Raw genomic sequence first — 15,631 nt, forward strand, 5'->3', positions numbered from 1 at the left:
CCACAGATCCGCTGCAGTTCGCCTACAGATCCAACAGATCCACAGAGGATGCCATCGCCCACGTCCTACACACCACTCTCAGCCACGTGGACAAGAAACAGGGTAACTATGTGCGAATGCTGTTTGTTGATTATAGTTCAGCGTTTAACACAATAGTGCCCTGCAGACTGTTCACAAAGCTGAGGGATCTGGGACTTAACAGCCGTCTGTGTGCATGGGTGTTGGACTTCCTCACTGGCAGAACTCAGGTGGTGAGGGTGGGTAGATGCGTCTCTAACAGCATCACCATCAACACAGGAGCACCTCAGGGATGTGTCCTCTCGCCACTGCTCTACTCCCTCTACACTTCAGACTGTGTGGCCACCCATGGCTCCAACACCATTGAGAACTTTGCTGATGACACAGTGGTGTTGGGTGCCATCTCCAACAACGATGAGGCGGCCTACATGGATGAAGTGAAGAATCTGGCATCATGGTGCCAGGACAACCACCTCCAGCTGAACGTCAGCAAGACCAAGGAGCTGGTGGTGGACTTCAGAAGGGGTCAGCACAGAGACTACAAGCCCATTATCATCAATAGAGCTCCAGTGGAGAGGGTGCAGTCCTTCAAGTGTCTTGGTGTCCACATCTCCTCAGACCTGACATGGGCTGCCCACATTCAGGTCCAGGCTAGGCAGCGCCTGTATCACCTACGACAACTGAGGAAGTTCAGGGTCTCTCCAAAGATCCTCAGGATTTTCTATACAGGTGCTGTGGAGAGCATCCTCACACAGAACATGACATCGTGGTTTGGGAACAGCTGTGTGAAGGACCAAAAAGCTCTCCAGAGAGTGATCCGTACAGCAGAACACTGCTGCAGGATTGCTCTCCCCCCGCTTCAGGACACCTACACCAGGAGATGCCGGACTAGAGCAGCGCAGATACTGAAGGACCAGCCCCATCCTGGCAACAAACTGTTCCAACTTCTGCAATCTGGTAGAAGGTGAACCTTGAATACTGAAGAGTGATGCATGACAGGCTACATTTTAGGACTATCTAGGCAACCGGAATTTCAACTAGCAACCAACTGTGAAGTTCAATGCGATGCTTAACATTCAAATCACTCCGTGTGTGACGGCAGCTTCAGTGAGACAAAGCACGAGTAGCATGAAACGATGGAGGTGGGTTGTAAAGCAACTTGCAGAAACAGCAATAAGAGCTTGCAGGCCAGCAGCTTAAACAGCAAACCACGAATAATATCTGCCAGCCATCTGCTGATGTAGTGAGGCACTGAGGTCAGCTGGTCAGCCTGGGTTTTCTCGCCAAGTCTGACTTCTTTCAGCTTTAGCCCTGCCAGATCTAAAGCTATTTGTTGCACTTAAAATGTTCCATCTACAAGATCTCAACGTCTGAGCGTAAAGTGAAAACAGTGTCATTTCCACTCGTTGCGTTTGTACGTGGTGGGTCAGATATGAGCATCGGCAGTATGACTGTTTCGAGGTTTTGCACCACTAATTTGTCTAACATTCAGTTAGCAAAATGTTTACTTTTTAAAGGTTGCTTTAATCACTTCCATTATTTATGCGGGTATAATGTCTAACAGCAAATAGAGACGGTAGTTTTCTACACCAGCAAGCAGATGAATGCCTAACAACGATCAGCCTTGAGTGCTAATTTAAAGCAGAGCTGTGCTGAGTTATTTGACGATAATGCACAACCTCCAGCCATTATTACATTTGTTTTCCCCATTGCATTACATAAATAATTGCAATTCCTAATTTTTCACTTTAGCAGTTGTAGTATTGCGAGCCATTAATACTTCTTTAAAAGTTTTCTGATCAATTATATAAACATTGTGAACATTTCTATAGACTTTTAGAGGCATAGACGAGCGCAAACTATCGAACGGCAAACTTGTTTAGTTGTCGAGTTAAGAGAAAAAAACAAAAAACAAAAAAAACAAGCTAACCTGATGAATTCAGACTGATCCGGGTCATACAGAGACATTAGCAGCTCGGCATCTTCTCCAATGTTACACACAAAGTTTTTCAAGTTCATGAACAAGCTGTAGGTGTGCACTGTACTGAAAAGAGTCTGACGCCTCATTTCCAGGTTCTGTAGCCGTGTCTGGATGAAAACAAGGCCGGAAACAGTGAGTGGACAACAACATTAAATGAAACTGACAGCCAGTGATAGTATCAACAAATCGGAACTGTGCCTTCTCCTCTTGTATCCTGTCATCAACGCTGCGGGAGGCGGTCTCATGGGCCCGGAACAGGCTGACCGTACTAGTCCTGTCAGGATTCAGCATGTTTCCCGCTTCATCCCGCACCACCAGGTCCAGACCCAGAATCCTGAGCAAGCCAGAGGATCAACACAGCATCAAATAAGTTTACAGAAGCAATTTTAAAAGGCTCACCCATACAACCTGAGGAGATTTTACAACAATAATAGTTCCTAAAGGAAAAAAAAAAAAAAAGGATTCATACCGGTTTCCATAATCAATCTTTGCTGTGACTTTCTTTTTGAGCTCTACAAGGTCATCCTTGGGCAGCGTTCCTGACACTATCTGAGATCGATATTCGATGAGGCTGTAGGCCATCTGCTGCACAGTCCTGAACAAAATTGTCTTGTTCTCCTGCCAGTTAAACAGGTTTTATTATAAGTAATACCTTTCTTCAGAGGAATGAAGAGCAATGAAACTTTATAACAAAAGTGTGTCAAAGGGGTGAAAAACAGAGGTGCACGGAACTGTGTGTACAAAAGTCAAAGTGGCAGATAAAAGAAAAAAGTCTCCACATACCACATACAGCTTCTGCCATATCTGGGCCCATTCCCTCAGAGTAGCTCCGAGCTCTTGTACCAGGGGTAAATCGGCCGGAATAATTATTTCCTGCTGGCTACCAGCCACAAAAAGAGAATAGAAAGACATTGGAAAAGTGGCTCATCACTCATAGATCATGTCATATAATTTGGATAGATTCAAGTGCTTTTCTATACATGATAAATAGGTGGATGGTTTCCTTACACAGCCAAGAAAAGCATTACTGAGTCCTCACTTATGATAATTGTAAGTGCACTGCTATGTTGCTGGCAAAACACAAGGCTGGACAGCAAACCAAAAGCAGAGCAGATTATCATCAAAATGATCTGTTTACTGATATGTGATCTCACCCTATTCCCTCAACCGTAGCCTCCTTTAAGTGGATGTAGGAAGCAGGGAAAATGCCCTGAAGAAAAAGAAAAATTTCATAGTGATCAGTAAATTACACACACACATACACACCAAGACAATGATGATAATATAGCACTATTGCCCATACCTTTTGTGATTTCCTGCGTAGAGCATAGCCCCTATACCAGCCTAAGAAGACATAAATTACCCAACAAAAACGTTACACTGAGGGATAGAGCGAGATAGGAGTGATGTCAGGAGGACAATGTAATAGACTCATTTACATTACTATGCATAACACACTGAGTGCCAGTTAGTTCAACATCTCATTTAAGTTCCTGTGTCAGCTTGCTTTAGATTAGGGGAAAGAGGGATGTGTCGGGGCCTGCTGTGTGCTTATGCTTGCTCACCTTCAAATTTCTCAAGTATGTGCACCGTGTCCCCCACTTGTAGACACAGCTCCTGTTCGCCACTGGCATCATAATTGTAGATCACTGAAGGACAAAGCAGGACTGTCTCATAATGTGAATCTTACACACACACACACACACACACACACACACACACACACACACACACACACACACACACACACACACACACACACACACATAACAAAAACTGTTAACCAAAAAAAATTAAATAAAAAGGTTCGGGCAGACAGATTGATTGACGAGTTTTGTTCCTCCTCAAGGTCCGGTGAATTACTGCAAAAACCCCAAATCCCTTTTCAATCACTTATTGCACAGAGGAGCAAGTCTGTTTTAAAAGAAGTTCTGGATCAGAGGTTTGCAGCTTCTCACTGGAAAAAAGAAACCAATTCAACCTCCATGTCACAGAGCACGCACACGCAGCAGAGAGGATCTTGATCTTTGATTTATTCCTCATCTTATTGCGTTTTCTAAAAGCAGGCAGTGTGTTTGTGCAGCACGCCTGTGTGACTCAAACCTCTAAAGCGTTTGTGCTATTTTTAATTGAATTGGATGCCTTCGGGCTGTGATTAACGTTCCAGTAAATAGACCGCGCCGGAGCAGGTAGTTGCAGTGTCAAACGTGAGGAGTACCGCTAAAAAACCAATAGCATCAGACTCTCCCTATATCCGATAACATGCGTGCTGTGACCTTTGGTCGGCAGTTACACTTGCAGCCTGTGTTTCTGCCAAGTGACTCACCTGCAAGCGCTGCCCCTCCCTGTGCTCATTTTTAACCTTGCAGCTTTCCTGGAGGCAGCTCCTATCTTTTCCTTTTTAGCCGTTTACCAGGACAGACATTGGAGGGGTTAATACAAGAAAATGCTTGTGCGTAAAAACATATGTACACTCACTCATATACACACACATGCGCGCGCGCATAAAACTGCAAAAGAGAAACCTTGGCAAACACTACTGTAGCAAAGGTCTTATTCACGACTTGAGGGAGCTGCAATAACGCGCAGCCACTCATTCTCACAGTAAGATGGAGGAACTATGAGCAGAGCTCTGCCCTGACTTGCATGGTGATAATGCTTGTTGCTGGAGGCCAGATTTCACTGCACGCTCCAACTGGCTCAGCTTATCACACCTCAGTCTGAATACCAAAACTTGACAAATCACTGAATGTGACTGCTTTTCCTTCTCTTTGACTTCCTCCTCATCGGCTTTCCATAAAACACATTTTTGCTTGAGACTTTGTTTGCATTTCTGCGCAAAAAAAACTCCTGGAATATCACGTTGGCTTTTGACGGCTGTTTTGTTAGGAGCACCTGGACAGGTGTGAGGTTCTTCCTTGTGTCAACAAAATAGACAGCTAGTGCAACCTAATAATAGTTCAACTTTTCCTGCTTTTGAACATGAACATGAACAGAAGCGACAGATGTTGTTTTCCAATCCCAAATCTAAAAAAAAAAAAAAAAAAGATGGTGTGCAAAATGTAAATAATAACAGATTCCAATGTTTTGTAGAGCTCAGAAACACAATTCTATTTACAACAGAACAAAGTCTCAAATGTTTAAAGTGAGAAAATGTATCACTGTAAGAAAAGAAGTTGGGATGCAGAAACAAAAGGATGAAGATGTAAGGGGAAGAAAAAAAATAGCTGCTAAAACTGCAGCTAAAGAGGTTAATGGGGAGAAATCTCTGTGCGCAAGGACAATGGAAGTTAGTATTGCATGCCCATGCTCTTTGGGCCCTCAGGCAGCACTGCATTAAAAACAGACATGATTCTGTCATGCAAATCACTGCATGGGCTCAGGAATACTTCCACAAGTGGCATAGACAAATGCAGGGTAAAGCTCTATTGTGCAAAGAAGAAGCTGTATGTGAACATGATCCAGAAACACTGCTGTTTACTCTGAGCCAAGTTCATTTAAAATGGACAAACTGGAAAACTGTGGTGAGACTAATCCAAATTTGAAATTCTTCTTGTAAGTCCTCCCGACTAAAAAAAAAAAGAGAGGGACGATCTGTTGCTCAGCAAAAAAGCCTGTATCTCTGACGGTCTGGGGATCCATTAGTGTCTATGGAATTGGGAGCTTTGATTATGTCTTTTGAGCCTAGGGCTTCCATTTTTCAGCAAGACAATGCAAAAACCACATACTGCATCTATTACAATAGCATGACTTAATAATAGAAGAATCCGGTTGCTGAACTGGCCTGTCTGTCGCCGAAACCTTTCACCAACTGAAAACATTTGGCCCATCATGAAATGAGAAATGGGGGACTGCTGAGCAGCTATAATCCTGTCAGACAAGAACGGGACAACATTCCTCTCCCAAAAGTCCAATAAATGGTCTCCTCAGCGCCCAGATATTTTTGACTTTTGTTAATAGAAGAGGGGACGCTATACAGTAGTAAACATGGCCCCCCTGACCCAACTTTTTTGAGACATGTTGCTGTCATCAAATTCAAATGTAACTTATTTGTTTTTCCTGAAATGGTAGATTTTCTCATTTTAAACAACTGATGTGGTTTCTATGTTCGATTGCGAATAAAATGTGTGTTTATGAGATTTGCAAATCATTGCATTCACTTTTCATTTACAGTTTACACAGTCTGAACTTTTTTGGAATCGTCTTTGTATTTAAAAAGAAGTTACAGGCATACTATGAATCACCAGGAAATTAATTATATATGCAGCCAGAATATGTGCACTGAAGAAAATGACATCTGCCTCTAGTCAAGCCAAGAGTGACAATGGGCCATTCACCAACTTGACAGTGTCCGGGCCTGGCAAGAGCCACACTGTCTAAAGCAAAAGCATCAGTCTGGGCTCTGGCAGCAAAGCTAATCTGTGCCACTCTGAGGCACCCTGTCTTCCTCTTAAACTTCAAATGCTGAGCCTGTAGCTACTGTTGTAAAGTCCAATAAAGCTCTATCGGCACAAGTTCAAGTTAATGAGCATGCTAATGTTAAATCAGAGTCAGCCTGATTCCCCCTAAATGATTTACCATAGAGGTGCACTAGCCAACAATTAAAGAACACCCCAGTCGAAGAGTTTGGGCAGCCGCTGGCAGCTCATCAAAGTTAACACAATACAATGAGAATCTATTGTTCTTAGTGCTGACTGGGCATGAAAGGACCATTGCATGACCAAGATAAAACAACACAGCATTAAAAGAAAAGAAAAAAAAAACAGCTTTAAATGATGAAAGAATCAATTTCTGAAAGAAATCCTTGAAAATGTTACTATACAAATCCTCTGCATTCAATGTAGAAAAGCCTTCAGTGCAGTAAAAAAAAAATAACATAAAGTCCATAATGGGATAGAAATACTAAGTGCCACGCTGCACGGGGTTTGATGCACAGGCAGCATATTCATTTATACAAAATCAAATCACTTTTCAGATGCAACTACTAAAATATTATTATTTCCTCCTATAAACTACCACTCAGTGATGTATCACATCCAGTATCTCTTGTGGCATACAAATGTCATACACTACCAAAAGCAGGGACAGGTTCAGTTAGTATCTCTCCAAAAAGCCATTAGATAAGTAAGTCTATTAAGGTTTGCTTTTGAGCCAATTCTCCCCCGGCAGCATTTCTCAAAAGGTAAAGGCCTCACAAGAAAAGCCTTGAGCCTCCCATCTCCTTGTCTAGACAGCCAGAAATGATCTTAAAACTGTGCTCCAGCTAATAAGTCTTTTTATGTTATCCATAAATCAAAAAGTTAATTCTCAAGTTCAAAGCAAAAAGTGCAAAAAAGGATAAAATTAGAGCAGCTTGGGTTCATCTTTTTATTTGGGTAGGGGAAAAAAACCCTGCTGCAACATTAAACAGAAAAAGAAAATTAAAAAAACCTTAGAAGTACAGACTTCTTTCACCAGGTTGTAAAAGAAGAAGGAGATTCATCTGCTATTACGTTTTAAAAGCAAACAGGTATTGGTTCAGTCTGTCCGAACTGAGAACGAAGGCAGCACTTATCTCCAAATCACCGGCTGCAGTTAGGTTTGACATGGCAAGATTGGCAAACTGGGGGATGTAATGACTGTGATGTATTTACGCTGCAAAGCCAGTGAATTTTGTTAATAACAACCTCCACCCCCCAACCCCGCCCGCCCCAGGCAAGCAGAGAGAACAAAAGTAAGCGGTTCATCATTTTAAAGAAAATGCTACATGCTATTTATTGCCTAATTTCATCAAGTGGAAGTTGTGGTGGCTAGAATGGCAGCTCTCTGAGGAAAACTTCAGGTAATAACAGGAGGCAGAAGTGTTGCTTGTAAGAAACTGTAAGACAGCTTTTACAATTATGACTCAATTATCACACAAGCCGCTTATTGTTACTCAGAAATGTTTATTGTTACTTCACTGGAACTGTCTCGACTTCCCTGCACTAAAGGGTGTTCATCAGCTTAAATTTGTATGTATGTGAACAAGCATAACTGTGACACAGCTATTTTCACAGTCATTGTGGGCCAACAAACTGCTTACACAAGACTGATTTGGACACCTGATGCACCCAGGGCACGTAAAACGATAGCGCACCACTCAGTTTATCGGGAGACATCACGGTTCTAATGAAACTAACTTTCACATTGTGCTTTTAAGAATTTTTAGATGGTCTATTACATTTTCTTGAAGAGTGTAAGCCCTTCTCAGACACACATTATTATTCAAGGCGATATTTTTAGGCCTCTTCAAACATTTCTGAAGGGGCCCTTTTAATGAGTACCGCCAGCGAGTAAGTGTTGTTATCAAATAATACTGTGAGCGTCGCAATGGACAGTTCTTAAAAGGGATAAGGTTCGATTTAGCACAGCCAGAAAATTCATGTTCTTATTCCAGACTAGTGGGAGAGGTCTGCTTTGACAAGGGTGGAGGCGCACTGATGGAGCGGTTTTGTTCTCCTCGTAGTGGTTCCTCTGTATGTATGCACGGCTAACAGGAGATACATCAGAATTTAATTGTGCAACATTTTGCAGAGGCAATAAAGGCATGCTATTCTAAATCTAAAGGAGCCTTGTGTAGACTGGCAACCAATCTACCTCCAAGCAGAGATGAGCTACAGCTTCAGAAGTCGAAGAAACTTCTTTCATGCTGCACACTATATTAGTGGATTTACCAGCCAGTGCTGATAAGACTTTGATGGATTTCATGGAAAATTCCATTATCAACATAGCTGCCTATATTCTTTAACTATGCATAGAGTAGGTATGGGGAAACAACAGATACACTCACAATACTTCACTCAAGATACAATATTATTGAGAATTTTTACCTTTTTCTTAACATTTTAACAGAATATTGCAAAGACATATGCAAATTAACAACTGCAAATTAAGCCCTCACGGTTAAACTTGGTTTTATCCAATAAGATAAAGTTATCTCACCCCAGTCTTTTTATTGTTGTAAAATGAGTCAAACGTGCCAACACTGTCACTAAAACCTGCCATAAATGTTGCCATAAGCTAGACTTCATAGACGTAAGGAGGCTAGTGTCCTATTTTCATTTGTGTGACTGAGCCATTAGCGTGCTCTGAATTAGGCGGTTGCTCTGTAAGTGTGTCCAGTGATAGATAATTTTTCACTTGAGTCAATTTAGTGTACGTCAGCTCCACTAACATTCTCTCAGTGTGGTGGTGCATTAGATGAGCCCTCTTGTTTGTAGTATTCCATGAGTATTTCCATTTACTTTATAAAACATAGATCTTTCGTGTCCCTGCATCGATAAAATATCTCCATGCAAACTATCACAGTACTACGCTGTACTGAACACACAGCATTTATACTGAAACAGGAAGAAAAAAATTATAATAGAGTCATTGTAACAACAGGGTCACTTCAAAAACTGGTCACAGTTTACAATAAAAAGGCAGGCACCAGCTGCGATGTGTCATTAGCATAAAAACAATGAAGTCAACGCTGCTCTACTGGATAAACTGTGTGAATTTCATTCGTAAAATACCCCAAGCATCTTCTCCTGCATTATATTTCCTTGTCGGCGCACATAATACACAGCATACACACCAACAGTGGCATATCTGAAGCAGGCCAATATTAGCCGGGAATTTAAATGTATTGGTCGTTCTGTATTCCGTACCTCCAGGTTTTTTTCTTCTTCCTCAGACGTGAAGTCCCGACTGATGCTGACTCAACTGACATCACCTGAGGTAATTTACCGGATTTTCCAGAGCTCCCTCTGGAGCCACACATGTGTCATCACTCCCCAAGACCTGGTGATTTCAATGCCTTTGAGCCTCCAGGGCAGCGTTTCTCTTCTGGATATAAAAAATATGAAGCTATCCTATTATGACAGTGTCACAAATTCACCATTACAGCTCTTAAGCTCCTTATTATTCACATTTCCCCATTAACTAGTGTGATATAACTGATATGATCAGAACCCTTACAATCTCTTCTTTCATCCAAAAAAGTGTAGTTGCCCGTATTTGAGCACAGCCTTGGTTAACTAATCGGATTAAAAATGTAAGCCCTTGTACGGGTTTCCGATGGCATTTTAAGGATTACGTACAACGTTAGTGACTCCTGCCTTGTTTCTGGGGCAAGAAAAATAATGTCAGGAGAATGGCACCATCTACACAATATATATATATATATATTCCTCGATATCAGCTGCTAAAACAAGGTCACATGCAAACCAAAAGGCAGAGTTTGTGTGCAGAGAAACACATGCGGCCTTAGAATTGTGGCTTAGAAATATTTTTAGTCACAACAGCAAATCGAGCACAGAACATTTTATTTAAAGCCAAAATAAAGTCATGGGCAGGGGATCCAGGTTAGAGAACACAGCCAAGGTATTTCAGTCCTAAGCTGTGATTCATCCAGAGAAGAAGAAAAAAAAGACACCAGATATATTCACTCTCATGTGTGTAGTACACCAGGAAGCGATATTGGTAAGTGTCTGTAGCTTAAACCAAAAGATCCAGCAGTGACTCAGGGAAGAAACCGATGACCAGACAACCTGTGTAGGCTATAAAATCTTTACAGTAAACATCAAAGGGATTCCTAACAGAGACAACAGTTGTGCTGATTTGCCTTGAGGGCGTGGATAACTGGTACCTGATAGCACGAGCATACGTGTATGCATTCATACATGCAAAGTAAACTGCAAGCTCACACACACACACACAGGTGGAAGGGCCACACCTTAGTTTAACAAACTTAAGTGTAAAATACAGTCGTGAGGACCACAAACATATGCTACGTGGTCATGGTCCACTGCATTGACACATTACAGTCTTATGTAAATGTAGCCAAATGCCACTTGTCCACAAAGTTCCTCTCGTGCCTATGCAAATAACATTCCTCCACTATCTCACATGAGGCATGCAGTCACAGCAGCGGATCCCATGTGGGGGCCCGACAGGAGTCCTTGAAGGAAAGGACCTTTCAGCAAAATGACGATTCATTCAAGTTCACCTTAACTACAGCACAGCTTCAGCTCGGCGGGATTATAAACTCAAGAATGGCTGATACGTTCACTGAACTCCCGGCTCTTCCCCCATTTCTCCTCGCACATTGTAGTAACTGAACTGTAAATAATTTCTCACTTAAAACCAAACTGCACAGAGGGACAAACGGGAGAACAAGCCCCCACAGGGAAGCTTGTGAAACCCAGTTGGGCAACAGTGTGGTAACAATCACTTCAGGTCACAAACAACAACAGCAACAAAGTCGCCAGTAACTTAAGTTTCCCAACTTCCCGACTCTTGTCCCTCTTGAAGTTGGTGGAGTTTCTGGGAGTTAACGCGGAGAGTTGTTCACTAGCAAAAGAAAATAATAAAGAGGGGTGGTGGGCACGTAGTTAAATACAAACACTTACCCACTCCGTACTTCTCTTTTTTAGTAGGAATCCAGCGGGTCATAGCTGAGGGGGAAGACGTGAAGTTGGGTGGATAAATAAATAAGTATATACACTTGCTAACCGAGGGCGGGCGGTGCACTCCTGCTCGTCCCGAGATCTACAGTTCCGCCATCATAACTTGTTCACGGGGAGGGGAGAGGAGGGCACAACACGGCCGAGAGAGGAGAGAGCGGGATAGGCGTGAACCATTCACTTGACGAGCTAACCCCCAACCCCCAGCGCAATACAACGCAGGGCAGTCCCACAATACACCGCAGGGACTTATTTCATCAAGGGGAGGTAGTTGTCCCAGGCAACCTTAGTCCCAGCAGCTATTTTGCTCTCGCCATCAGTCAATCGATAACTTTAACAGTTCCTCATAAATCCTCAAATGAGCTTCAAATTGAATTCGGGGAAATTAGAGAAGACTGAACTATCTCTCGCTTTGCTCCAGTGACTCCCGATAGTGTCGGTTTCAGGAGGCCACTGCCTCACAAGTTGACAATCTTACAGAGGAATAATTAATTGAAGACAGAGTTATAAATCACTGATGAGCAATAAATAAATGATAGCCAGGTTATTGTTTTTTAATTCAAAATGAGATTGAACTGCAGAGTCCCTGCTGCAGCTGGTGGTGCTCAGCACTGTGTGATACTGCAAATGTTGGTACCAGTATCGGTATACCAATACCGAGAATGATAGTTATACCTTAAAGGCAGCTTACATGAGGGAGATCACTGTGTCATGACTTATCATCCAATTACAAGTTCTTCACACATTTGAACAATTTTATTGATTACACTTTGCTTTTTATTTTCCACAACAATTAGCACAATAAAACACACCTTTCAAATGTTCATTTATTTTTGAAACTATGTTTTTTTGGAGACGTGGAATATAAATGAGCCTGTCTTTAAAGCACTTAGGGCCAAGTTCTGTTGTTTAAATGTGTTATAGGCTATAGACATTTTAATAGTATATTTAGCATATTTTTTCATTTTCAAAAAACAAATATTTATTTATCACAATCCTGTGGGCTGCATACTGACTTTGGGAAAGAAACAAAATATCGATCCTGTCATGCTAGTATCAATACCAATATCAGCGTTGGTATTGGTACTACTGATATTTGGATTGTTCGGCCCCTCTCTAGGTATGCTCTCATAGTCAAGACTATATCTGATTTAACTGTGGCCCATTCCATGCAAGCCACAAAATTAGGAGAAGCCTATGGAGGCAATGCCAGAAAACACAACTGCTGATTTGTCCATCAGTGAGATGAGACTTCACCCTTTCCCCTCCCTTTGCCTTCCCATCCCCTACCCACTGAAGTAATTTACAGCTGTTGGCTCTGAGATCTGGTAGCCCATTCAGCCTTTTGTTTGCCCGTCATATGTGTTTATTTTTCTGCTGCCACTGGTCAACCAAATGGTGCTGTCAGTAATGTTCAGCCGTGGTGCTTTTGTTGTACCAGGACAATTTCCATTATTCTGTCCCCCATCTATTGTGATGTGTCTCTTTTTTGAACACAGCTTGTAATGAATTATTACTAATGCAGAGCAGTCTGATTAGAAGCTGTTATTTAAAAAAGGGTGGTGGTGGTGTGGGGGACTATTAAACATATGGGAACTACAAAATAGCACTTTATAAGCCTATAGAGAAAACTGTAATTAATTAAAGCCGGAAAGCATTTCTGCTCTTAGTTGATAGGATTTTGAGTGACTGTGCATGTTTTCTTTCTGCTCTAAGTTTAACCAGTTTTACAGAGCTAAATGGTTTAAGTACACTGACTGAGGCCATCCAGAATACTGGGGACCAGGGATGTATTTTGTAACTGAATTTTCAAGGTTATGACTTGAGCCGTTACAGATGATTATTGTGACCTATTTCTGGCTGAGCCGTAGGTGCTCGCTGAGTTCATTGTAGGAGGGTGTTCGCATCTGCTCGTGCCCTTTTTGCCTCTGATTCTTCTTGTGCTTTGGGCAAAATCTCTCATATGAAATGTAAAGAGTTGCTTTTGGGAAGTTATAAAGAAAACACTCAAGCTTGCAAAAAGGAATACAACAGTGCCATCACCTGACTGCTGTCTGCTATTGCAGTACTATAGATAAGCCTCATTCTTGAGTCACATTTATGGTCTGCCATGGTATTTTTTTAATATCTACTTCTGCTCTTCCTCCATAAGGAGAAATCATGAAATTTAGATGGGTGTCTGCGTGCACTGGTGTGTTAGTGTGTGTGTTTGAAAGAGAGAGAGCGCGAGAGACCGAGTTACAAGCTGACTGAACCCCAGAGTTCACCTGAAGTTTAATGCTCCATAAGCAATAGAAGGAGACAGGCTGTTCCTTACTAGAAACCCCTTTTGCCCTCATTGTCTCATTTAGATCAGGTCAGGCAGACGCCTGCGCTAGTCTTTGACTAGGTGCAGTATTTTGATAATAAAGCCTCCTTTTTCTGGAAATAAAACAGTTTATAATCCAGCCGTGTGCACATGTGCAAAGTAAATGGAAACAGGTTGCACAAGCAGCTCAGAGCCACAACAGCTGGGACATAAACACTGTTTGTTCTCAGCTTCCTACATGAAAGCAAAGAAGTTGTCCTGGTGATGAGGATGTGCTGCTGATATGGTAGATAAAAAAAAAATCAGAGCTAGCAGTAATGTTTTTGTCTTTATTGCGGGATACACTATCCGTTTACATTGCCTCGGGCTTTCTCAGTGTATCGTCGGACAGATGAATGTGCATCTAGTATGACAGACAGCTGAAATAATAATAAATAAGCTCTCAATCCAGCGTCCACCTTGTTATTTTCTGCTGCATTTGATGAGTTTTTTTCTGCAGGGAAAAGCTTGAACGCATATGCCCGTGTGTGTGCATTTTGTTTTGTTTTTTGCGGCATGCACAAAGATGAAGCACAATGGGCATCCATATGTATGAAGTGTTATAAAGCTTGACCTGAGTTGACTTTTCCTCAGCGTCGGGAATTACTAAACTCAGTGAATTCTGATTTTCTAGTATAATGTGAGGAAAGCACGGAGGCCTCAGAGACTTCTAAGTGGAAGGGATCTGAGCACAGAGTCGCACTGCCCCCTCTGAGGGAGGGCGGTTCAGTTCCTGAAACACAAGTCGACAAAAAAGGCTTAATGGATTTATAGGTCCACAGCCAGAACCACAAGATGCCAAAGGCAAATTGGGGTTGGGCATCCACCTGGCTGTCAGGCTGCAGATACAGGTAATTGCTCAGTCCAGCAGCTCTTTGAGGATAGGTCAATGCCCTGCCAGTGCATGACAACTCTACATCCTGGGGCACCGGCTCCTGTTGACTTTCTCTGTTGTTTCTTTTTCTGAGACATTTGTAGTTTTGAAAAAAAAAAAAAAGCTTCTGTTTCTCATGTTTGCTGCATGCTTTTGAAGCCTGCTGACGTGTCACCACATTTCCTGTGCAAAGATCCTAATTAGATAAACAGTGTTATTTCCACAGGACGATAAATGTAGCCCTCACATGACTTAAGGAAATATACAGTGTCAATATATGTGATCACACCCTCCACTTTCACAGGTATAGTCCAAGCAAGCTTCAGCACATTTGTATCCACATGCCTAACATCTCATTTTCAGGTTGTGATGCAAGAGAAGGGATGCACCCTGAGGCTTTCCCATTTGTCTCCATCTGACTCACTGAAGCATTCTTTGTAGCACTGAAAGTGGGTGCATGAGGCCATCTGAAAATTGAAGCTAAGCTGTATGTACACATGAGAATCTATTTATAGAACTGGAGTTTGCAACCTCTTTAAATGAAATGGTCTCTGCCTGCTGCCTTCCAGGCCAGCGTGAGGGCTCTTTTGACACAGGCTTTTTAATTAGACCATTCTCTCAGATCAGCAGAGGGAGCTGCAACTCTTATCCAGATTTCCGTGTTTAACATCCATCCAAAAAAAAGAGAAAAAGACAGACTGCAGTGCCACCACAATCACTGTCTGGACCAGAGCCTGGGAGCACATGCCCGCCCACCCACAATTTAAAACCCATAATCTGGACGACAAGTGCTGCTTTCAAGGTGAAAACACCATCTTTCCAAAGACATGGAAAGCATTCATTCCTGCAGTGTTTTTTTAAAAAAAAAAAGAGTTCATGCTCATGTTTTCTTATGCATGTACACCAGAGTGTATCAAAGTGCAGCTTTTTGTTTTAACAAAACA

General features: G+C 42.1%; 1 protein-coding gene across 4 annotated transcripts in view; it reads right to left on the bottom strand.

Annotated features, from left to right (window-relative positions):
• The window catches only part of dock5 (dedicator of cytokinesis 5), a 39,374-nt gene extending 27,765 nt beyond the window's left edge, over positions 1-11,609 (bottom strand). For 2 of the 4 annotated variants that reach the window (XM_086313590.1, XM_086313588.1), the window contains exons 1-8: positions 11,413-11,607; positions 3,565-3,648; positions 3,303-3,343; positions 3,154-3,209; positions 2,783-2,879; positions 2,469-2,617; positions 2,198-2,333; positions 1,949-2,106 (exon numbers count right to left, since the gene is read on the bottom strand). In XM_086313590.1, the coding sequence (XP_086169716.1) occupies positions 1,949-2,106; positions 2,198-2,333; positions 2,469-2,617; positions 2,783-2,879; positions 3,154-3,209; positions 3,303-3,343; positions 3,565-3,648; positions 11,413-11,455 (764 nt within the window). In that variant the 5' untranslated portion in view covers positions 11,456-11,607. Of the gene's footprint in view, positions 1-1,948; positions 2,107-2,197; positions 2,334-2,468; positions 2,618-2,782; positions 2,880-3,153; positions 3,210-3,302; positions 3,344-3,564; positions 3,649-11,412 lie in introns of all 4 variants that reach the window. The other 2 variants (XM_086313589.1, XM_086313591.1) reach the window with 2 other exon arrangements.
• Positions 11,610-15,631: the final 4,022 nt, after the last annotated feature.

Source organism: Aulonocara sp. 'chitande type north' Nkhata Bay, linkage group LG12, assembly GCF_057382095.1.
Source record: "Aulonocara sp. 'chitande type north' Nkhata Bay isolate Kocher_YH1m ecotype deep benthic linkage group LG12, A_spYH_male_GT1.1, whole genome shotgun sequence".
NCBI classification, from domain to species: Eukaryota; Metazoa; Chordata; class Actinopteri; order Cichliformes; family Cichlidae; genus Aulonocara; species Aulonocara sp. 'chitande type north' Nkhata Bay.